The sequence below is a fragment of the Nicotiana tabacum genome, chromosome 16 (genome assembly GCF_000715075.1).
Source record: "Nicotiana tabacum cultivar K326 chromosome 16, ASM71507v2, whole genome shotgun sequence".
NCBI lineage: Eukaryota > Viridiplantae > Streptophyta > Magnoliopsida > Solanales > Solanaceae > Nicotiana > Nicotiana tabacum.
Window position 1 is genome coordinate 29371651 of NC_134095.1, and position 25462 is coordinate 29397112.

The 25462-nt window shown below is 37.7% G+C and overlaps 2 protein-coding genes across 3 annotated transcripts; both read right to left on the bottom strand.

The window, feature by feature from the left end:
- Positions 1-4676: 4676 nt before the first annotated feature.
- LOC107763667 (putative F-box/kelch-repeat protein At1g12870) lies at positions 4677-5141 on the bottom strand. The gene has a single exon (XM_016582154.1). The coding sequence runs from the start codon at positions 5139-5141 to the stop codon at positions 4677-4679; it is 465 nt and encodes a 154-aa protein (XP_016437640.1).
- Positions 5142-6605: 1464 nt separating this feature from the next.
- LOC107763666 (serine hydroxymethyltransferase, mitochondrial-like) lies at positions 6606-12469 on the bottom strand. Of its 2 annotated transcripts, XM_016582153.2 has the most exons (16): positions 12191-12469; positions 12045-12095; positions 11785-11871; positions 11358-11479; positions 11110-11186; positions 10851-10975; positions 10670-10762; positions 9987-10079; positions 9704-9901; positions 8744-8848; positions 8585-8650; positions 8399-8476; positions 7931-8042; positions 7561-7671; positions 7280-7447; positions 6606-6988 (listed from the first exon to the last, which is right to left on the bottom strand). In XM_016582153.2, exons 1-15 carry the CDS (start codon positions 12281-12283, stop codon positions 7287-7289), a joined length of 1572 nt encoding a protein of 523 aa, XP_016437639.1. In that variant the 5' UTR covers positions 12284-12469; the 3' UTR covers positions 6606-6988; positions 7280-7286. The 2 variants fall into 2 exon arrangements, with proteins under 2 accessions (XP_016437639.1, XP_075088778.1); XM_075232677.1 differs by having other exon boundaries at positions 8399-8650.
- Positions 12470-25462: the final 12993 nt, after the last annotated feature.

Genomic DNA, 25462 nt, shown 5'->3' on the forward strand with positions numbered 1-25462 from the left:
CGGTCTGCGAGAAATTGCGTGCGACCGCGGAGGGGCCAGCGCGACCGCGGTCGCCATTGTGCGGTCCGCGGTGGAGGCTGTGCGGCCACAGTCGCCTTTGTGCGGTCCGCACAGGGTGCTGAACTGCAGGTCTTCAGGGAGGCCTGTGCGGCAGCGGTCCATTTGATGTGGTCCGCACAAGGGGTCTGAGAGGGGTATAAATAAATGGGAATTTCAATTATTTTTCACTTTTTCAAAACCCCAAAACATAACAGGTGATTTTTCAAACAACATTTCCTCTCCAAAACGTTGGTAAGTGATTTCTAACTCATTTTCTTCACTCCTTAACATTTTTTAACATGATTTCAACTTCAAATCAAAGATTTTCATGGGGGAAATTGGGTGTTTTGGGTAGAACCTAGGTTTTCTAAAATTGGGAATTTGGACCTCAATTTGAGGTCCGATTTCAAAATAAATTATACATTTGGATTCGTGGGGGAATGGGTAATCGGGTTTTGGTCCGAACCTCGGGTTTCGACCATGTGGGCCCGGGAGGTGATTTCTAACTTTTGGGTAAAACTTTAGAAAGCTCATTTTCATGCATTGGGGTTGATTCATTTAGCACTTATTGATGCAGTTAAGTAACTTGTGACTAGATTCGAGCGGATTGGTGGTGGAATCAAGGGGTAAAGCTATAGTTGAGACTTGAGTAGTGATCAAGGCATCGAGGTAAGTGTTTGGTCTAACCCTAGCTTGAGGGATTAGGAGTTGAGTCATACTTGCTACTTGCTTCTTGTTGAGTACGACGTATAGGCATGGTGATGAGTATCTATACGTTGGTGTCAAGCATGACCGTGAGTCTTAAATTGAAAGTTGTTATGTTCTTAAATGACACTTGGGTGCTTTACTTAATGATTTTCTATGATTGAGCATTTTCAATAATTGAACTGAGTACAAGTTGAGTTGAGGTTGGTTATAGCTGATTCTCCCTTGCCGGGATGACTAATTCAATATTGTTGTTTCCTTGCCGAGAAAATTATAACATTGTTGTGTTCCCTTATCGGGAAGTTATTATATTATTTATGTTCTCTTGTCGGTATTTCTTGTTATTGTGTGACGAAATGTAAAAAGGAGCGGGTGGTACGCCTACCACAAGATATAATGAAATGGGAGCGGGTGGTATGCCTACCACAAGATATAATAAAATGGGAGCGGGTGGTACGCCTACCACAAGATATAATGAAATGGGAGCGGGTGGTATGCCTACCACGAGATATAATGAAATGGGAGCGGGTGGTACGCCTACCACGAGATATAATGAAATGGGAGCGGGTGGTACGCCTACCACGAGATATAATGAAATGGGAGCGGGTGGTACGCCTACCACAAGATATAATGAATGGGAGCGGGTGGTACGCCTACCACGAGATATAATGAAATGGGAGCGGGTGGTACGCCTACCACAAGATATAATTAAATGGGAGCGGATGGTACGCCTACTACGAGATATAATGAAATGGGAGAGGGTGGTACGCCTACCACAAGATATACTGAAATGGGAACGAGTGGTACGCCTACCACAAGATATGAGAAATGGGATCGGGTTGCACGCCTGCAGCAAAATGAAACTAAAAGTGAAAGTTGCCTTATTTCTCTTTATCCATGTTAGAAGTTAAATTGTAGTTTCCTAACTATTCTTTGATATTCTATTTTATCTGCTAGCCCCGGAGCATGGTTCCCCTTTCCCAGCTTTGATTGCTTATTACCTGTTTACTTTTCCGCCATATAGTATATAACTGCACAAGTTTATCTGGAGTCTGGTCCTAGCCTCGTCACTACCTCACCGGGGTTAGGCCAGACACTTACCAGCACATGGGGTCGGTTGTGCTGATACTACACTCTGTGTTCTTTTGCACAGATCCAGGTCTTGGACAGCAGCAGTAGCGCGGGAGCCAGCTTTCAGTGCAGTGTGACACCGAGGTAGCCTTGAAAGCATCCGCAAGCTCGGCGTCTCCTCTATCTTTATTTTAGTCTGTTATCTCATGTATTCGAGACAAACAGTTTATATTTTTCTTTTAAACGGTTGTATTTAGTACTCTTAGAAGTTCGTGAGTAATGTGACACCAGTTCTTGGGTAGAGGCATATGATGATTTTCGTATTATTGTTCATTTTCTTTAATTTAAGTCTTCCGTACATTTATTAAATTCGTTAAGGATGTGTTAATGAAGTAAGCTGTTAAGGATTGGCTTTCCTAGCTCACATTAGTAGGCGCCATCACGACTCCCGAGGGTGGAAAATTTGGGTCGTGACATTTTCGGATATAATCCTAACTTTTAGGTTTGAATTATAACCTTGAATATTTGTTATTTCTAGTTTTTATTTCAATTATATTTTGTATTGTCTTGATAGTTTAGTTAGAATCTAGGGTTTAGGATATGAATTGAACCTTTAGGATATGAATTGGACTTTTAGTTTATGAATTGAACTTTTAATTTATAAATTGAGTATTTTAGGATATGAATTGGACTTTTAGTTTATGAATTGGACTTGTAGTTTATAAATTGTAATTTTAGGATATGATTAGAACTTTTAATTTATGAATTGGACTTTTAGTTTATAAATTGAAGGAGCAAATTTTCAATGAATTTAAGGTATAAATGTTCTTTTAAGCAGTATAATTATTTATATTTATGATATTTTCATCTAATATTTAACTTTTGAAATACAAAGTAAGTGTGTATGGGAACACCGCTATAGAGCGGACGTGGCTGCAAATTTTCATCTCAAAGCTCGCAAGCGGTTGTCACATACTTTCTCCAAAGCTAGAAAGTTGAACCAGAAGCCTGACTGGTTGCTTCAGAATTTATGGGATGATTTGCAAAGGCAATGGCTTACTGCAAAGTTCTTAGAGAAGAGCGAAAAAGGAAAGAAAGCTCGCGCATCTGAGAAGGGAGGATCCTTACACACTGGAGGTGCGATCAGCCTAGGGATAATAAAAAGAAGAATGGTACGTAATTGCTTCATTTATTTTAATTTTCAAAGTATATCTATTCTATTTATTAATTAAAATTTATGAGTTTTCAGGAAAAGAAGTTGGGGCGTCCGATGAACCAAGATGAGCTATTCAAGAAGACTCATATTGTGAAGAAGAAGAAAGAGACGGATCAAGAAAGGTAGATCGAGGGACGAGCCTCGACTGTACATGTAAGTTTTCACTTTTCATTAAGTATTTTGATTTACTTTTATATAAATTTTGAAATACTAATTCAATATAATTTTTCTTATAGGGTCGCTTCACAACTGAAGTGGAGGAATTCATACGCAGTCAACCACCTAATGAGTCGGGCGGGCCAATCCAACCTTCGGAAGAGGATGCTGAAAGAATGTGGGCGGAGGCTGTAGGCAGTCCAAAATGGGGGAAGGTATACGGGCTTCCTACTAAGAAATTCCATCGTTATAAGTGTGGAATGCAAGGAATAGGGACTTCCTCGCAAGCCGAGCAACTTAATGGGGAGAGCCTCTCCGCTATGCGGGAGACTGTGACAAAGCTCACATCCGAGCTAGAAGCGGCCAAGGAAAGAGAAAAGCTTAGAGATGCTCAGTACATTGGCGTGATCGCTCAGTGTCAGGGCATGCTAGAGCAGCTCAAATCTCTCCTAGCTTCTAGAGGTTTGCTGATTCCCCGGTCTCGTGAATCATCGCCAGAGGCTCGCCTTCCCCGTGCTCGTTCCTCCCGTCCTCCCCGTGATCGTTCTTCCCGTCCTAGACAAGTAGACTCTTTTGGATACCGTCTTCCTGATGAAAGTTCATCAGACGGTGATGATAATGATGTACAAAACACTCATTGACTTTTATACACTTTGAACTAGACAAATAGAATCGATTTTCGAATGGGCTTTTAATAAGAGTTAACTTAGTTTGGTTAGCTTAATGTGGTAGTTCTATTGAACTTTATACTTTGTTGGTTTTAATGTTGGTTTTGTGTTGTTGTTGTTGTTGTATTGTTGTTGGTATTGTTGTTGTTGTTGCTTGTAATAGAGATTTGGTATGACTGGCAGGTGGTGTAGCTGCCAAAACAGACAGTTTCTACCTAAATAATACCCAGAAAAGCGACCAAAGTTGGTCACTTTTTAGTCGCTTTTCTATTAAAAAAAATAATTTTCTGGGCAATAGCGACCAAAGTTGGTCGCTAATTAACCCAGATTTCTCAAAAAGCGACTAACCTTGGTCGCTATTCCATTAAAAAAAATCTGGAAATATAGCGACCAACTTTGGTCGCTTATATTTAAAAAAAATTAAATTCCTGAAATTAGCGACCAAAGTTGGTCGCTTATTTTTAAAAAAAATTAATAAAAGAGCGACCAACCTTGGTCTCTATTTTCAGATTTTAAAATATAATATTTGGATTAGAGACCAAAGTTGGTCGCTTTTTTATGATTAATAATAAATAAATAAAAACGTATTTTACCTTTAGAGACTAACTTTGGTCGCAAAAATTATATTATTAAAATAATAAAGCGACCAACTTTGGTCGCTATAGTCTTTACCCGGAATATTTGGTCCTTTAGCGACCAACTTTGGTCCCTAAAATAAAGGGACCGGCAATATTGCGACCAGGCATGTTTGGTCGCTTTTAGGCCTATAAGCGATCAACTTTGGTCGCTTTTTACCGGATTTCTAGTAGTGTAATCGCGACTTATTGGATCAAATTGCCAAAGCCAAATATATTTTCAAAACAACCAGCTGGACAAGAATGGGTGAACTTGAGAAGATCTGGTGGAAGAGGTCTGAACTCTCTTTTAGCTGGGTTCCACAGAGCCATATGTGAATCTTTGAGCAACAAAAATAAGCCATCAACAGGACCAATAATCTCATCTAGCTCTACACGAATCTGTAAATTATTAGGCTTTTCAGGAATCAAACCGGGTAATATTTTATCGGGCAACACATGAATAGTGGTGCCGGATTGTGAGAGATCATCGCCATAAATAGCTATTAAGAGACAGGTAGGGTTTTCCTGAAGGTGTTTTCTAACAAAAAAAGAGCTTGTAATAAGAGAGTACCAGTTCCTGCACACACATTTGAATCGTAAAAGAGATTTCACGGGCAGCCTCGCAAATATCTCTGTTATCAAATCATCAGGCCAATTAGAATACTCCATGAGTTATTCTATCTATTTATAGAGTTGTCTAAGACGGCTGATTTTCTTTCTTCACATGGAATAATTATAGTAGTATTGTATTAGGACAGGCAACAACGAGCAACTAAGGGTCCAAAACTAATGTGAAAGAAATGTTATATATATATATAGACTAACTTTTTTATTAAGTCCTTACTAAATGTGTAAACACAAAATACCCACCAATCAGTCAATCACCATGATCGTGTTAGTGTTTGGTCTGATTTTTCTATCATATTTGAGTTTTATTTTATTTTTTAAAGAAAGGACAAAATATTTACCATAATATTATTTACTTTTTTGAAAATAAAATATATATCTCTTTTCTATTTGACTAATTATTTTTCACGGAGGAAAAAGTTTTGTACTTCTACAATATAAGTTGATAATTTTTCCATAATGTAGTCCTTTTAGGATTGAAGAGTCATATTTAGGTAAGAATTTATTCTTTTGATATTTATTTTTGTAGTCTTTCATGTCGTAGATGTCCATCTCCTTCCTCCCATATGAATAGAGGTTAATTGACTAAATCATATTACAATATTCTCTTTTGGTATATTTCTGTATTTTGTTATCTCATTTTTTGGTCGTTCAAGGTTACTTTATTTGTTTCTGCTTTGATCCCAATGAGTAGGATTTTCAATAACAAGGCAATCTCCACCTGAGCTATGGACATATTATTATAAAGAAATTTAAAATGATATTGACCGATAAAAATATTTTTGAATGTTTGCTTGGAACCGAGGGTCGATCGGAAACAGCCTCTCTACCTACATACGGTAGGGATAAGGTTGCGAACATAATACCCTCTCCAAACTCCCTATTTGTGAGATACACTGGGTTTTTTGTTGTTGTTGCAGGCGGCATTGATTGAATTCCAGCTAGAACTTATCTTTGGCGGGGACATCCGTTTCAACTCTTAACCCAAAACCATTGGGGTTTTCTTTTGTTAAGTTGTGTTCACTTCACATGCATAAAAGCTATAACAAACATTTCAGGGAGAAATTCAAAAATATCTAGATTTACAACTGGTCGTTCAAAAATAGCTCAGTTTCAAAAATAATCAAAATTTAGCCACTTTTCATGTAAAGATAAATCTGAGCGAAAATACTGTTCAAAACCCGGAAAATACGCCAGTATATTATACTGGAGTTCCAGCATAAGTATGCTTGAACACCAGCATATTATACTGGAGTTCCAGGATAAGTATGCTGGAACTCCAGCATAATATGATGGAGTTCCAGCATAAGTACACTAGAACTCCAGCATAATATACTGGAGTTCCAGCAAGTATAATTGTCCAGTATAATATACTGGAGTTTGGAGCACCGGTGCTCCAGTCTCCAGTATATTATACTGGAGTCAGCAAAGTATACCGGTCCAGCATAATATGCTGGAGTTCATACACAGGTGCACCGAATTCCAGTATATTATGTTGGACCGGTCTTTGTTGCAGCAAAATAGTGGCTATTTTTCATTGACTTCGTAAACGCTGGCTATTTTTGAATTACCAGTCCGAAAACTGGCTATACCGTGCTATTTTTACAACATTTCACCATCTTATTCCTCGATGCATTTGCGAGTGTTCCAAAAAGGGCTTTCTCTAAACCATCTTAGCTTTCTCGTCCTTCACTAAACCAAGAATGAGACAAATTGAATTTTGGAACAGTTGTTTTACAGCTTGAAAATTACATCTGATCATGACTTTGATTTAGAAAATTATACAAATGTGATCCGTGTAACTCTTTTCCTCGTCTGCAGTTGACTTCCAGAAGACTTCTAAAGACAAAGTTCTAACTTCATTGGAGAAAAATGCCTTCCGACTCAATCTGATAGCAGAATAAGACTAATAAGGGGCCAAGGAAAAGCAAGAAATTTGAACTAAAAAGGCAATCATCTAGCACATGATATATTCTTCGAGAAAATCATGCGGCATATAAACAGTTAGAAAGGAGCCAGTGAAAGCAAAATTCCAGAATGTGAGAAAAAGGAACCCTCACATTCTTTTGGATAAGTAAATCGACCCAATGTTTTGAATACGTGATTTTACATTGTGGTATAAACAGAAATAGACAACAGAAACTCCTGTTTTGGGGAGTAAAGTAGGACAACAGAAGTACCTCAATACTAGATCCCAGCTCCATCCTTGTATTTCATTGTTTCTTTCTCGAAACCAATAGTAGGAAATTGTTTTGCATAGTCCTCAACGTCCTGCCTTAGCCTGGCAATCTCAGATTGAATTTTGGAGTCTGAACTCAAAGTCGCCACAAAGTCCTTCAACTTTGTTCCTACGCTTATCAGGAACCAATGTTCGTAAATCACATTGTGAAAATTTTAAAATTTATTGTATGATAAGGGGAACTGATGTATTCCGAAATTCACAAGATGAAAATCACCAAACCTTGGGTCTCAGCCTTGACCTTAAGGGCCAACTTCACAGCAGCATCAAAAAATTCAGCCACTTTCACAAAATCCTCCTCAATAAATCCTCTAGAAGTCAGAGCTGGGGTTCCTGGATCGCAGCATGACAAGGGGTAAATTGACTTGACATAATTGCTGCTACATGTATGTCACCCTATAATGGGGATAATTTTCTGTTCTATTTACTCATTTTAATTAGTGCTTTTAATTTCACATTACAAGAATAATTAGTTAATACAAAGATATAGCCAAAAGAATATTAAAAGGTTTTCCGTTAATTCATGAGATGCCGAAAACAAAATTTTCCAGTTATGTAAGCAATCATAAATAGGGAAAAATAAGTTCTTTACCCATGCGAATGCCACCAGGCACCATGGCGGATACATCACCGGGCACAGTGTTTTTATTGGCTGCAATATGCACAGACTCTAAAACCTTCTCAACCCTAGAGCCATCAATACCCTGAAGAAGATATTTACCGAATGGACCATGTCAGCCGGTGACAAATCATAAATAATGTAATGACAGGCACATATCAGGAGAAGTTCTCCATTGGCGTATTCGAGGCTGGTCAATTGTACTAGAGGTGGCTCCCATGTTAGATATCAGGGTTGGACTTCCAAATTGAAATGCACAAATTTATCTATCTGTGACCAGTTTCTTTAGTGAAGATTTTGCAAATATACACAGCTCTCAAAAAAAAGTACCTACATTCTTTGAGGTCTCTGTCGGCAAAAATATCCACAATTTAAATTACAGGACAGTAAGCTCTCAAAATCAGTTCAAAATGATCAAAGGTAAATAGATTATTCATGTACCTTATTTCTTAAGTTTACTAAAACCAGATGATTCTCAGTTCCACCAGACACAAGATCATATCCGTTCGCCAGCAAACTCTGCAAAATATTATAATGAGAAATAAGACATGCAACAAAAGCATCAAATAACCTCCCTCTCCAGAAGAAACGATCATACACTAAGCTATATGAGTAAGGACGCAGTACCTCAGCAAACTTGGAGCAATTGCTAAGAACTTGCTCTTGGTATGCCTTGTATTCCGGTGTCATGACCTAGATAACATACAAAGAGATGTTATATACAATTACGCCTAGTAAGGAAAACATGTGAACATAGGAAACAAACACAGAAGACGAATTACTTACTTGTTTCAGAGCAACGGCTAAGCCAGAAATTGTGTGATTGTGGGGACCTCCTTGAAGTCCGGGAAAAACGGCTTGGTTGATTTTATCTTCATAGTCATACATCACCTGCAGAATGACGCTCGGACTATTACTATCTCATTACAGTTTATCTCTTATTCATTCAAAGAAAATGAGATATAAATCGCTATCATATTTCAATCGTCCAATCTTTTGTGTTAGCTCCGATTTTATATTCTTAAAGGATAGAGATTAAGGGTTTGACCTTTGATTCATTTGAAAAAAGCCAATTTAAGCAAGCACAGAAAAATTAAACCAATCTTTGAGACCCCAACAAGTGTCTTATGCCCTTTGACCCATTGGCTATCCCCAGCTTAGCTCCTTAAAACACTTAAACCTTGAAAACTGTTTATACCCTCCACAAACACTCAAAACCACCTTGCACTATAGCCCATTATGATGTAGCAGTTGCAGATGGTCTTTTGACAGTATAGGGAACAAGGTAGTAGCGGGTTAATGGAGGTACATGAGTTTATGGTGTGTCAAAGGGGGTAGATTTACGAGGTCAAGAATCTGTGGATTGAGGCCAACCGAGATTGGTGGAGCCCATTGTATTTTCTTGATACTGCATATTAATAAAATGCCTCTCTTCCTTCATAAGGTAGGGGTAAGGTCTCCGTACACATTACCCTCCCCAGACCCCACTGTGTAGGATTGCACTGGGTTTTTTGTTGTTGTTGCGTATTAATAAAATCTTACCTTATCAAAAAAAAAAAAAAAAAAAAGGAGGTTGGTGGAACTCATTACATAAGCTAAAGGTTAGTGTGCTGGACATGGTAACAGGAGAAGTAAACAAACAAGTTACAAGAACGGACCAACTACAAATTGTCACTTCCTAGATTTCAGTTCCAAAGAGTATCGTTACTAAGTTCGGCATGCTATTTAACTTCAGGTCAAACTCACTTCTTTTCCTTGTTTGTTTATCTCCTTCAGCCCTTTTCTGAAAAAGATCATTGCCCCACGTGGACCACGAAGTGACTTGTGAGTTGTGGTAGTAACAACATCTGCATACTCAAAAGGAGAAGGAATGACTCCAGCAGCAACCAAGCCACTAATATGTGCCATGTCCGCCAAGAGAACAGCTTTTTGCTTGTCACATACCTGTCAATCACTCAAAATAGAGCTATCTTAAAAAAGTTGGAAAATATAGTAGTGGGAAAAGGCACCAAAAGGTTTATTAGCTTACCTTGCGGATACGTGCATAATCATATAAGCGAGCATAAGCACTTGCACCAGCAACAATTAACTTTGGTCGAAAGAGCACTGCACTTTTCTCCAGCTAGGGAAATGGAAATTAAACAACAGTAAGTTGAAGAAAATAACGAGACTAAAAGCCCCGGGGAAGACAAAAAGAGGGAAAGGAATCAAGGTAGCAGCTTAGATTTGTAAACACTAACACATGTTCTTTTTCCCCAGACAAGACTAGCATAAACATCTGTAGTATGAAGGCACCTGTTCCTACAGTATTCCTAGCTCAACAGCCTACACTTTCGAGCCAAAACAGCAAGAACTTACCTATCTCATTTCCCCAATATTGTTTTTTGAATATGCTTAGAAGCTATAATAGAGTCTGCGCCATGTGGACACTGATATTGCAAAAAATGCCAAAGCATATGAAGTAGGAACAATTTAACCCGAAAGTGATATTCTATTGTTTGCAAATTCTATGATGTTGCAACCAAGAAATCAGTGCATGTAGCCAATTACACAGGAATGACAAAAGATACTTTTGACTTTTATATATTTTTTGAGTCGATGACTACTGAAACTAGTAATTCATAAGTCACCAAAAAGGTGCAGCGAGACACAAGAAAAAGAATTGCTTGTAACCTAAATCATTCCCAATTAAGCAGACAAGTAGCAGGTTACCTGATCATAATCAATATAACCTGTGCTCTCATCCAATCTGTATGGCATGGTCTCGAAAAAGATAGACACAGCAGAAATTTTCTTTGTGTCAGTCTGCATAGCATAAGCAGAAATAAGGACATTGCAGGGAAATAAAGATGACAGCGAAATACTCAGAGATACTAATTCAAGAGAACAGAACCTGATAACCATGTGACAGATGTCCCCCATGAGGAAGATCGAGTGCCATAATTCTCTCATGAGGCTTTAATAAAGCAGTGTACACTTGAAAGTTTGAAGGGGATCCAGACAACGACTGAACGTTGACTGCAGCAAAATTCATCAAATATTTAGCATAAAAACTATTATCAAAAACTTATAGATCAAGAATAGAACCATAATAGGTTCTGTTCACATCTAATGATCCACTCAGAATGAAGTATTCTGCACGGTGTAGTTACCTCCCCATCTGGTGGGATCCAAGTTAAAAACTTCTAATGCACGTTTTTGACACAATCTCTCTGCCATGTCAATGTACCTGTGTAGGACAATAAGGATACTTGGTAACTCTTCCCAATGATATTCGGTTAGCAACAAATGATAGCCAGAATGAGCAGAACTTGTTGGTCAGCCAGAAACAATTTTATCAATGTCACAACAACTTAGATTACTTCAACTCAATCAGAGAATGAAAGCAATTTGAACGTACTCATTTCCTCCATAGTATCTAGCACCAGGATACCCTTCACTGTATTTGTTGGTCATTACTGATCCAACTGCTTGCATCACAGACAATGATGTAAAATTCTCTGAAGGGATAAGCTCAAGACCCTACAAATTCATTGTTCATACATATAAGAAAACAAGCTTTTAACATAAACAGGTACTTGTAAAAAGTACTCTTTTCATTCCAATTTATATGACATATTTCCCCTTTTGAGACTTAACAAAATCTTACACACAATTCTATTTCTATATAACTTTCAAAATTCAAATTCGTTAAGCTAATCAACTTTTAAACAAATTTATTTTCACGTTTTCTCTACTAAACTAATTTTTAAGTACTAGTTTAAGATTTTCTTCCATTATAGGAGGAAACAATTAGTGATAACATATACACAAATACGATTACGAACCTTCCATTGTCTAGCTTTCTCATGCTCAATGATGTCGGCGATCTCTGGATCGATATCCTCAAGTGGCGCATTCAGCTGCTTTATCCACTGCTTAACCAAATAACCATTAGCAAACATCAAAAGCACAACATATTTATTGAAGAGACAGATTGTTACTAACATTCGAAACTTACAAAAATCAAAGATCCATAACAAAAGAAAAAAAGACAACGCATTTGAAAATGAAAAGGCGGATATGTATTATGATTCGATTTACTAACCGTAACACGCGGATCCTCCCTTTCACGAATTGCTTGATTAGGGAAAGATGACTGTTGTAGAAAAAAATTAAAAAAAAAAAAAGCAAAATGAATATCACCAGCTTTGGAAATCAATAACAAAATATTAATGGACGTATACACTCCACCATGTAATAGAGGGAAGAGCCATTGGAAAGAGGACGAAGAAGCTTAATGGAGGAAGCACAAGAGAGTTTACGAAGAGCCATAGCCATTGCCATTTTTTTTTAACTCTGTAATTTGGCCCTTTCCGCTCTACGAGAGATGCGAGCTTTTTCGTTTTGATTTTTGGGTTGGTGTGTTAGGGCCGTGCCTGGGGGATTTTGGGGGGGGGGGGGGGGTATTTGGGTGGTTGAAGATCGTGACACTGCTTAGTGATTTGGTGAGTTTGCTTTGCATTTTTAAACAAGGTGGCACTTCAATATTTGGTGGTTGTAATAATAAGGCAGAATAGTCTAAATGGCATACTTTTATTATTTCGGTCCCTGTATTCAATGAAGTTTCATCCAGATACTTAAACTCAGTTAAAATATATTAAATCTCTCTAACCGTTGACTGAACTTACGTGTTATTCATTTTGCTGAGTCAGAAAAACGAGTGATTACACGCTCTAAAAATGAAAATGAATATATTTATTTTGATTTAAAAATATTAAAAATAATAAAGAATAACCATAAAAAAAGAAAAGGAATAAATTAATTTCTCAACCAAGTACTCTACCCATTTCCCAACCCTTCGTCCTTATTCCCTCCCCCCCCCCCCCTCTTCTTCTCCCCCTCTCTCTTGTTTACAACAAAGTAAACAGGTGGTAGCCAAGTAATATAGCAACAAAATTAATAGTATAAAAAAGAGAAGAATTTTCTTTTAGGGAATCTAAATAAACAGATCTGTTAATCGGGTTAAAGTTTTTAAAGATATCAAGAAGTTATGGCCAAGTAATTTTCGTGTTCAGCAGTCCATTGTGATCATAGGTTTTCCGAAGGAGTCTGGTGAGTGAAGAAATATGTGGTGGAGTCTGCTAATGATTAATTTCCAACAATCTGGTTTTGCTTTTTGGTGGTCGGCAGTGTAATACTTCCAACGATGTAGTCCTTTATCTTTCAGTGATGGTACACTGCTTGTTAGTTGTTTTCCCTTTTTGTGTCTCTGTAAATCAAGATTACACTTGCGTCTCTGTAAATTCTAAGTCCTTTGTTTTTGTGGATGGTACGCTGCTCGTTGTTGCAAGATAATTTTTTTTTTCAAAATTGAAGAATTTTATGTATATGAATTGGGGTTTAAGATTGTGCTCAGAAAGGAGGAAAGAGAGCAAAACGGTGGAGGCAACTTCAATTTTCCAGTTGTTTTCCGGTGATAAGGGTCGCCGGCAGCATAGGAAGATGGTGATGGATTTGAAATATTATTAAAAATTAATTTTTAAATAAATAAAGATGTGGCATTAATTTATCTGATGTGGACATGATATGTCCTCCATGTCAGGCGAGTGACCAACACATAATGCCGAAGGGGTTTAAATACATATTTTGACTGAGTTCAGGTGTCTGGATGAAACTTCATTAAATACAAGGACCGGGATGACAAAGTGACACAAGCATAGGTGTCATTTAGACTACGGCAAAGGGCTAAATATACCCCTTTACTTTCAAATATTGTTTACCTGTTGTAAGCACGTGATTTTTGCCCTATATGAGAATTACTCCCAAAAAATTCAAAAATAAAATAATTTTTTCTTGGTGTGCCATTTTTGTGATATTTTGAATAATTATTTGTATTTGTTTGTGCATGTTTATTTGCTAAATTAATAAAAAATACAAAAATATATCGCCTTTCACATGTAGGATTTAATTCTACAATTGTTAGTAATTAAATTTGTTTTACAAAAAAATAAAAATTACAAAAATAGGCATCGTTTGCATTTTTAGCATTTAATGTCCAAATATACAATTTTATGCTTAATTATTACTTAATTGTGCGTTAATTGTTATTGGGAGTTAATTTGCGCTTTTATAACTTAATTTAGTTCTTAATAATAGTTTAAGTATTTTTATAATTTAGTTTTAGAAAAATAAAAGAAGAAAAAAGAAAACAAAAATATAAAGAAAGTCGGAATTGGGCCTCTTCTTCGATTTCAAGCCACAGGCCCGAAAAATGGTCCAATCTTCCCTTCCATTTCGAACTGGGTCGACCCAGTCCATAACCCAAAAGACCCAAACCCCTTTGTCTTACATTTTACAAAACAAAAAACAAAACAAAAAGAAGACAAAATCCCTAAAAGACCTAAACCATCCGCCCCCTCCTATCTTCTTCTTCTTCTTCCTCAAGCCTCCTCAAGCACACATCAATGGCTGCCCCTCCATCCTCCTCACCCTCACTGCACACACACAGTGCACGCAGCAGCCATTCATGGCTGCTACGACCCCGTTGCCTCCGTCTCCTTCAAACCAAGCGATGACCCCTTCGCCGAACACCTTCTTTATTTCTTCTTCTTCGTCCAACATCCATCGACTCCTCCACCTCGCTCCAGCTGCTACTGTCCGTCGACAACCCCAGTCACGCCGGAAAAACCCTCGACCAACGAAGGAGGAACCCCATCGTTGCGGCTTCCCTTCCTCCTCCCAGCTGCCGCGACGCTGCTTCTTCCTCCTTCAGAGCACGTCGAGCTGCTGCCATGGTCGACCAGCTGCTCCTGTGTTGCCCGTGTCCAACTGCGACGAGCAGCCATGGCTGCTCCGAACGGATGTTGCCGCTGCTCCTCCTTCCTCCGCCGCTGCTTCTACTTCTTCTTTGTCTTCGTCGTCCTTCGTTCGAGCTTTGGTCGAGGCTCGGACAGATTTGTTTACAATCAAAGTTCGTCATTGATTCATCTCCGGTTAGTTGTTTTTGAGTTTTATTTTGTCCATATTTTTGTTTGATATTTTCCGGATCCAAAATCGTTAAAGAATTCAATTCTTGTTTTGTTCGTTGTTCATCGTTGAAATTATTTTTCTAGTTTGTTCATGTTCATGTGCTTTGTTAAAATTAATTTTCAAATTGCAAAATAGAAGTTTAATTAGTTGTTTTCATATTCATTTCATGTTTGTATTATTGTTTAAGTGAATATTTGTTAGTTTGTTGTTTGTTAGATTCAAATTGAAATTTAATTAACTATTTCTTCAATTTGTTTCATGTGTTTATGTATTGTTAGAAATTGTTAGTATTGTTAAGTTCAAGTTTAAGTTCATAATTGTTTCTTCGTCGATCTTGTTATTTGTTTAAAGAATTTAGTTGTGTTAAAGGAATATATTGATTTAATCGTTTAATCCGTCATGTTTGTTGTGTTAAAATAGATTCATTCATGTTCATGTTTGGATGATCTTGAATCCGAATTTTGTATAGTTTGATTTCTTGTTTACCATTTATGATTATTTCTTGAATTGTTCTCATAATCTTGTTTAAAGTTTAATATAAGAATTGTTTGTTGTAATGTTGTTAGAGTTGATTTTAAGTTCAATATTATTGAATTTAGGAATCTAAATATACTTGTTTGATTGTTGTTGTTGTTTAAATCCGAAAAATAGGTTTGTTGTTGCTAAAAATATTATTCAATCAAATTTTAGTTGTTCTTGGTTGTTCAATTTGTGTTCATGTGATTTGTTGTTGAAATGTTGTTAAAATCATGTTCATGTGATATTGTTGTTATGATGTTCATCCGTGTTCATATTGTTGTTTGAACATTGTTAGAAATTGATCATATTGTCTATATTTTGGTTAAGTTTGATTAATTGATGTGTTATAGCTGATGGGTAGTTTGGTAAATTTGTAATACGTTCAGGGGTAGTTTGGTAATTTCAGTAAGGTCGGAAGGGGTAGTTTAGGAATTGTACATTTTGTAATTGTTTATTTGAAGCATGGGGGACAAAATGAAATGGGGTGGGTTGTGATATGATTATTTAATATAAAGGGGGGACAAGATTTAATTTAAAAGGGAATCTTGCATTATTTTAAATGAAGCATGGGGGACAAAATGAAATGGGGTGGTGTGATATGTTTATTTAATGTAATGGGGATGAGTGGGAAGATAATGGGTTGGGTAGAGAAAAAGTATTGATTTTAATTAATTGAAAGGTTTATGGGATGTGTTATATATGTGAAGTCTTGAAATCATAGACAGAGAGAAAGAGAAAAATACACAGATACGAGAGAGAGAAAAAAATCTGAAAATAAGAGAGAGAAAAGGGCTGAACATTTAAGAGATAGAAAATTCCGAAAAATATTTAAGCTTTCAAATAAAAAAAACTAAAAAAAATATTCTGCTTTCTTTTGTTGTTTGAAATCAGAATTAATTGTTGTTTCATCAAAGCTGGAAGCTTTTGTTTTTTTTGTTTTTTTTGGGATTACTACTCCACCGGTCCGTTACTGGGTTGTTACTGTTGCTGGGCTATTGTTGCTGTGTTGTACTGATTTTACTGCTGCTGCTGATTCTCATATTCATTTTCTTTTGCTTCCAATATCAGGTACACAACTGAAAAGCTGGTTATTGTAATCCGAAATATGAAGCATGAATACATATGAAGAATGAAAATTTGAAGTTTTAATTTCGTTTTTTTTTCATTGTTTCTTTTGGTGATTGTATTTAAGCTATTTCATGAATTACTAAATAATAGCTGGAATAAGAAAATAATATCATAAGTTAGTCTGTAATAAATCAGTTCGGCAAAACAGGTTAATTCACTAGCTATGAAGACTTCAAGATTGTAGGTTGATCATGAACAAGTAGCTAAATTTAGTTAAAACATGAATTTAAATTAAACATCGTAAATTAGGCATTAAGACATGACTTGAGCTTAAGCAAGATTAGAAGAACGTTTAAGTCTAATAAACTTTCTAATAATCTTTAGTAATTATGGTTAAATCTAGTTTCAAATGATTGTGAATAATTAATCTCAATAATTTTTTTTTAAAAAAATAACAATGCTGAGTTTTAATCTAGCTATATTTGTTTATTTTGAATATTAGTTGTTGAATTTTTATTTTTTATAATTTCGAAATTAAGAGTAAAATTCTTTTTTTTATCAATATTTGTATTAACCAAGCAATTAGCATGTCATGTTTTCTTAAAATAATAAAAGCTATTAATTAATTAGGATTTTTCTTTCTTTATTTTAGAGACTAATTTTTATAGAAAAAATGTAGTCGCTTTAAAATTTGTCCATTTAAAATAAATGAGATGAGCCTCGCTTAATGAAATGTATAGATTTCGGGGCCCTCAATAAATGTACAGTTAATTGCTTAGAATTAGGGAGGAGCCGTTTTAGCAAATTTCACGGCCCTACCCAAAATAATGACACGCTAGTCGCTCTAGGCGCGTATTTAATAATGTTATTTCCTTAAATACGGGTGTGCATTTATGTAACCCAAATCTAAATCTCAACGGAGTCGAAATGTGTCGATAACCACGGGTGCAATTGATTGCGACGTGATTTGAAATACGTTTTCACAATGTTGCAATTTTTCGTAAAATAATAACAATAAATAAAAAGAATAATAAAAGCGGCTAAGGAATAAAATTTGCACATAAGTTTATAATACGTATTATATTAGATAATCAAGCCGAATATAACAGTTAAGCGACCGTGCTAGAACCACGGAACTCGGGAATGCCTAACACCTTCTCCCGGGTTAACAGAATTCCTTATCCGGATTTCTGGTGCGCAGACTGTAATACAGAGTCATTCTTTTCCTCGATTCGGGATTAAAATAAGTGACTTGGGACACCCTAAATCTCCCAAGTGGCGACTCTGAAATAAAGAAATAAATCCCGTTTCGACTGTCCTTTAATTGGAAAAAACTCCTGTACCCCCGCGAGGGCGGAAAAAGGAGGTGTGACAGCTCTGGCGACTCTGCTGGGGAACAACTTAAACCCAGAGCCACTGGTTCAGGGTTAGAAATTCGAGCTTAGATAAATTGTTATATTTGGCTTTATCTGATTTTTACATGTTTGAGCCTAATGTGCTAAATGCTGCTTTTACCGCTTTGATATTATTTGACTGTATATATAAACTGTGCCGACACCCTTCTCTCTTCACCTCCAGGGATGTGCTTACTGGTTGAGACTCCCTATTCTGTTAGTGTCATACCCTGAAATAAGAAAGAGGTCGGACAAGTTACGAAGCCGGATGACCTTTTGGTTCCCGGTAAGTTGCCCCCTCCTCGACTCGAGTTGTCCGCTCGGGTACATAGTCTAGTACACTGACCCAGGTTTTGAATATAGAATAACGTGACTTCATGCCGGATCCCTAGTAGGAACGCTTATTTGCATCACGTTGCATTTGACTTAGGGGACTCAACATAGGGGTTGGGTCCGTCTAGGACTAGCAACCTGAAATGAAAAGACCATTCTGATGCATCCTACTTGCTCTGTACATATATTTGTTTCGAACTTGCATGTTGACCGGTTTTTGAATCTCGGGAGTGTTAGAAAATTGAAAAAAAAAAGAAGAGAAATATCAGTTAGGGAGTTAATTGATTATCTTAGAAATAAAAAAAAATCAATGACCAATTACTGGCGAAACTCTGCCGGAATTTTGAAAAAAAAGGAAAATGTTTTATTTTGTTTTACTAAAAAAAAAATCAAAGAAAATAGAAAAAGAGCCTTTTATTTTTGGAAAGTTGGTTGTTGATAAAGAAAAGGATAAGAAAAGTTTTTGTTCTAGTTTGAAAAACATAAGTTGTTTCATTATTTGTTGAAAAAGGAAAGGAAAAAAAAAGGGAGTCTATTATTTTTAGCTTGGAAAAATAGGCTATTCTATTTGTTGAAAAGAAAAAAAAAGAGTCTTGTTTCTAAAAATAGTTTTATTCGCTTATGAAATGCCAAAAATAAAAATGGAAAAGAGTCATGTTTTAAAATAGTTCGGTTAATTTACCCGAACTACGCGGGTTTGATTCTCACCGGATGTGAGATACGTAGGCAACCCTCATCGGGTCCAACCCCCCTTTTTTGCTAAAATAGTCAAAAACCAAAAAATAAATAAAAAACGTGTCAAATATTTTTTTATTTTGTCATAAATAAGTCTAGTGGTGTCCAACCTCCCCTTTTGCTAAAAATAGCCAATAAAAAACATGTCAAATTTTAATTTTGTCATAAAGAAGTCGGGTGACGCTGTTTTATCAAGACACAGCCGAATGTTCCCGAAAGGGACGCCGGAAGGCTGACTTTGCATAAACAGCCACCTTTTGGGTCATGTTTAGGATTTTTGGTCTAGTTGACCCACACAGCCTTAAAAATCTTCGTCCCCGAGGTGCTGAAGGGTCGTGTTTACAACACCCGGTTTTTATTGTAATTTGAAAAAAAAACAACAAAGAGTCAGCGGTTAGGTGAATACCATTTGAATTTTTGGTCAAAATAAAGTCGAGCCAGCTTCGGCCGCGTCTTAAAACCGTTCTTGCCGAAATAGCCTTAGAGTATCTTTCAATCGTCAAAAGGTTATTTTCGTAAAAGAACAGACAAGTTTGTAAAATGTCAAAATAATCCTCCCCGGCCTCAAAATTCATGTGAGATTTGGAAGGGGGCACATTTGCAAAAATAGCCGTTTGGTTGCATTTGTCAAACGGGAAAAGGAAGCTGGCCTTTTTGTTTTGAGGTTATAAATCTTTTGGCTAGAATATATGGGTTGTTTGATTTTTGAGTTTGTTGGTCATCTTTCAACCTTTGAAACCCAGTTTATTTTATTATGAAAATTGATAAAAAAAATGTGTCGCATTGTTGTTACCTTTCATTTGGTCCAAACTACGCAAGGTCTGATTCATGCGGGGTCATGATACGTAGGCAATCTCCATAAGATTCGACCACCACTGAAAAAGAAAAAAAAGGGAAGAAAGAAAAATAAAGGAAAGTGCAAGTGCATCGCATCTCTGATAGAATGGTTTAACTGCTTAGGTGCAATGCATCTCTAATATATGATTATCTGTCAAATACCCTAACACTAACGTGATTACTTCCCTTTGCTGTGTTCATATATAGAAAAGTCGTTGGTTGTGGTAACTCCTCCCTGCAAAGCAAATGACACAGAACCTCAGAACAGGGTGGGTCGGTACTGATGACCGACAACAATTGGTCGAACAGAACAACGGGTTGGTAGAAGAAGTGAAAATGCTGAGACAACATGTGGCAGACATGTATCAGGCATGGATAACTGGGAAAGCACCACCCCCACCACCGCCAAGCTTTTCAAACTCTGGCATTACCCATCCCCCATACTCTCCATCCCAGCCCACTTATGACAGTTTTCCTAGCTACCCGAGTAGCTCCATCACTCGTCCACGCTACTCCCTTCCCCAATGCTACTTCTCTCCACGAGATTCCCAAAGACGGGCTTCACTTTCCAAATACCCAGCTCCACAGAAGGCCTATCCACCCTCACAAGCCTACCAGAAGCCCCCTAGATCAGGTTTCCGGCCCAATCAAGCATTTAGGAACGAAAGGTTGCTGAAACGAGGAAAGTCTCTCACCCCTATCGGAGTATCTTATGCAAGTCTGTTTGAAAGGCTAAAGCATGCTGGCTCTATTGAGCCACTCCCCGCATGTACTCCAAATCCACTTGCAAGGAGCTTTGATCCGGCAGCGCGATGCGCCTACCACTCCAATGTCATAGGGCACAACATTGAGAGCTGTCATAGTTGGAGAAGGGAAGTAGAGAAAATGATCCAAGAAGGGCGGGTTGTGATTAATAACAGTGACATGGTGCACTCGAGCCCCCTCGAGAACTTGCCAATGGATGTTGATGATATTGAAGCTGGTAATGGTCTTGGCAGTATCGATGCAAAGCTCAGTGGCTAAGATGCCAGTCTTGATAAAGTGGAAGGACGCTCTGTTCCTTGGTTAACAAGAGAGAAGCTTGTGATGGCTTATTTTGTTGACATTTATGTTGTTCGGATTATTAGGGTTATAAGTCTGATATTGTCTTGTCCAGTTTGTTTTAGGATTTTGTTCTGGATTGTTTTGTTTGTTTTGTTATTTAAACCATTTCACCGATAGTCTAATACAAAATCCGGTCTTTCTTTATTTCCAGTCATCTCTTTGTTTGGTCCTTTTATCATTTTTGTTCAGTACCGATTCTAGTGACATGACATGCGCACACAGTTTGGGCCCAACCTTAAAAGTTAATCGTAAAACCCTGGAAAGACGATCAGACCATTTAAAGGAAATAAGAACGGTTTGGGATTATTTGAAGCCCGAGTCATGTGGAATTGGGGCAACTTAAACACAAAGAAAACCGTTAAAATCAAGATTCTCCAAATTGGCGTGAGGGTCATTCATGATAATGAGAGTGTCACCCAACGATGTTTTAGAAATAACAAAGGGAAAAGCAAATGTTTAACATAATTGTCAAGCCCAGCACCGTCGGAAGAGACTATAAATCTATTGTTTGTTGTGTTGTTTGCATTTGGCATGTTTTGAAGACTGGAATGACGAAGGCATTTTGTTCTGCTACCTAAACACTTTATCCTTCGTTACCCCTTTTGAGCCTTACTTATTTTTCTTTCATACCCCTCGTTCGGAATCAGTAAAAAAAACGACTAGAAAACGCGAGCATGGCATGAAAACATGAAGAAAAAAAAAGAAAGAAAAAAAAAAGAAGAAAAGAAAACAACAAAACGAAAAAGAAAAGAAAAGAAAAATGATAACAAAAAAAAAAGAAAGTCAAATGAAAAAAGAGGAATTGGGAACTACGTTTGACCTGATTCCTCAAAGAGGATACGTAGGCGCTTCACGGCTCGGTCATAGGGTGCTTAATGGCCACAATGGTCATAGTGTACATGGTGTAATAAAAATAATAAAAAATAAGTAAATAATCCCCAAGCAAGAAACTGGGTCAAGGGTTGCGTTTGTTGTAAACAAATATGATTTCGAAGGTTGTAATTTTGAACCCCAAATTTGATTTGTTTTTTAGCCTTTAATACCCTTTCTTTCTAGCCTGTCCAAAAACCCACATTACGGTCCAAAGAAAGACCTTCTGACCAGTCTGCAAAAGATGTCAAGTCAGACAAATGAGAGTCTTACCGGTGAACATAACATTCTGTTCCACAGCAGAAAGGACTCTAATCTCCAACAGAGGGAGTCATACTGGCAACACTCCAAATCCCCAACTGGAAAGTGATACAAATGAGAGAGTCTTATCGGTGAAAATTTTCACGGACACCATAAGGCGATGAAAGCTGAGAGAAAAACCAAAATGAGAGAGACTTGATAGTGAAAACCCTTCGGGCACTACAAGTCGAATAAGATTAAGAATCAGATGGGGAATTGCCAATTGAAGGTCTTGAAAGATGATTGATGGCAGAGGATAGGCCACATGTGCATGTCATGACCATTAGAGTCGGTGTCTGCGTTTGATAGGTTTTTATTTATAGTTTCTTTTGTTAAAGAGTCATCCTTTTCCTTTGTCTTTATTCTGTTCCTTTTCATCTTTTCCTTTCATAGAAAAACTCCCCAATAGAGTCTGTCTGGTCAAAACAAGTGTGAATTGACTTCAAAATATGCCATCAGCTTTCCAATTATGCAAGATAAGATCTGACTAGTACATCCAAGTGGTATAGTCAGCGAGGAACAAACGCGAGGCCAGTGTCAAAAAAGATATCCCCAGCAAAAGGGAATTGAGAAAAGGATTGACAAGTGTCAAGAAGGATACCCTTGCCGAAATCAAAGGTTATAAACCTCAAGGCCAAGGCCCGTTGAACAAAGCAAGGAGAGCAGTGAGTATGATTTGGGGAAATTCATACTAGACTAAAAGGTCGGGGAAATGCCAGTTTCCGAGCTATGCCACAAAAGAAGAGGGATATCCCCAGCAGAAAGGGATTATCCCCAGCAAATAATATCATCCCCAACAAGTTGTGAAGCGCAGAGCAAGGAAGGAGAAAAGGAAAAGCCATCCCAGTAGGAGTATCACAACCAACCACCATGTTTTAAACTAACAAATTTTGTTTGATTTGAAACAGGTAAAGGAAATGGCATTGATAACAGAAATGCATGCCATAAGGGAGACTGTCAAACTGGGGCAGAAAATTTTCCTTTCATTTGGAAAATTTTCTGGAAGTCAGGTACCCATTCGAGGAAGAATAAAGATAGCACCAGTCTCAAGGGAAGTGGTGTTTGAACCAGTGTTGCCCCAACATAATAAGTTTAAATGGAGGAAGTATTCCCCAACAGACAGAATAAAAGGATGACACTTGTGCTCAGAAAAGCAAAAAGCCATTATCATCCCGAGCAGCTTCCAGAAGAATGAATCATCGACTTGAAGGGATAAAATTCCCCAGCAGCGTTATCCTCAACAACGTTATCCCGAGAAGATAACACTTTTATCCCCAGCAGTGTTGAAAAAAAATTGAATTTGAAGGAGGGGAAGAAAGGAGACTTCCCCAGTAGTATTATCCCCAGCAATCAGGCATCCACCTGGAAAACAAGGAAGAGCAGTTGGAGTATTAGCAATCAGGCGTCCACCTGGAGAACAAGGAAGAGCAGTTGAAGTATCAGCAATCAGGAGCCCACCTGGAGAATAAGGGAATACAATGGAAGTATCAACAGTCAGGAGCCCACCTGGAGAATAAGGGAATACAATTCAAATTTTAAGTAATCAGGAGCCCCCTGAAGAACAGAATGGTGATTTGTTGGTTGAAGTTGGGAGCCCGCCCATATAACAGAGGAATACATTCAGTCTTGTCATTTTTATTTTATTTTTTAAAAAAAACGAAAAAAAGAAAAAGGGGGAAGTAGTTTGCAGAGGAATGAAACATCATACTCAAAAGGAAGTAATTTTGGAAGGAGTAAGATAACATATTTACTCAGCAGAGTTATCCACAGCAGTGTTATCCCTAGTGGATCATCGAGATGTAGAAGCATCCTCGACCAAGTTTCAAGAGGGTCGGACAACCCAGAGTGGGTAAGGAAGAAAAGGAAAAGTCATCCCCAGCAAAATAATCCCCAGCAGTTTCGAGGGAAGACAACACAGGTAAGTAAATAATTCAGGAAGAAGGAAATGGTTCACGCATAGGAGACGCACTTCCTAAGTGAAGATTTCATTAATAGGAGACGCATTTCCTCCTAAGTTTAGTTTTACCCATAGGAGAGGCATTTCCTCCTAAGATTAGTTTCACCCATAGGAGATGCATTTCCTCCTACGTTTACTTTTACCCATAGGAGAGGCATTTCCTCCTAAGTTTAGTTTTACCTATAAGAGACACATTTCCTCCTAAGTTTACTTTGACTCATAGGAGAGGCATTTCCTCCTAAGTTTAGTTTTACCCATAGGAGACGCATTTCCTCCTTAGTTTAGTTTTACCCATAGGAGAGGCATTTCCTCCTAAGTTTAGTTTCATCCATAGGAGAGGCATTTCCTCCTAAGTTTAGTTTTACCTATAGGAGACACATTTCCTCCTAAGTTTACTTTGACTCATAGGAGAGGCATTTCCTCCTAAGTTTAGTTTTACCCATAGGAGACGCATTTCCTCTTAAGTTTACTTTGACGCCTGAAGAGAGGAAAGGCGTTTTTAAAAGTTGTTGAAATCTTGCCAACCTAAAGAAAGGAATGGCGATGTATTGGTTGAAGTCAGGAGCCCGCCTGAAGAAAGGAATGGCGATTATTTTCAAAGTTGTTGTTGAAGTCAGGAGCCCGCTTGAAGAGAGGAAAGACATTTTAAAAAGTTGTTGAAATCTTTCCAACCTAAAAAAAGGAATGTCGATGTATTGGTTGAAGTCAGAAGCCCGCCTGAAGAGAGGAATGGCGATTATTTCCAAAGTTGTTGTTGAAGTCAGGAGCCCGCCTGAAGAGAGGAAAGACGTTTTTAAAAGTTGTTGAAATCTTGCCAACCTAAAGAAAGGAATGGCGATGTATTGGTTGAAGTCAGGAGCCCGCCTGAAGAGAGGAATGACGATTTATTCTCAAAGTTGTTGTTGAAGTCAGGAGCCCGCCTGAAGAGAGGAAAGGCGTTTATTTTAAAAGTTGTGTTGTTGAAGTCAGGAGCCCGCCTGAAGAGAGGAATGACGCTTATTTTTAAAAGTTGTTGTTGATGTGGGGAGCCCGCCCAGATAACAGAGGCATACATTTCAGTCTTTACATTTCAGTTGTTGAAGTTGGGAGCCCGCCCATAGAACAGAGGCATACATTCAGTCTTTAATTTCAAGTATTGAAGTTGGGAGCCCGCCCAGATAACAGAGGCATACATTTCAGTCGTTACATTTCAATCATTGAAGTTGGGAGCCCGCCCATATAACAGAGGCATACATTTCAGTCGTTACATTTCAGTTGTTGAAGTTGGGAGCCCGCCCATATAACAGAGGCATACATTTCAGTAATTCATTTCAAGTGTTGAAGTTGGGAGCCCGCCCATAGAACAGAGGCATACATTTCAGTCTTTTCATTTCAGTG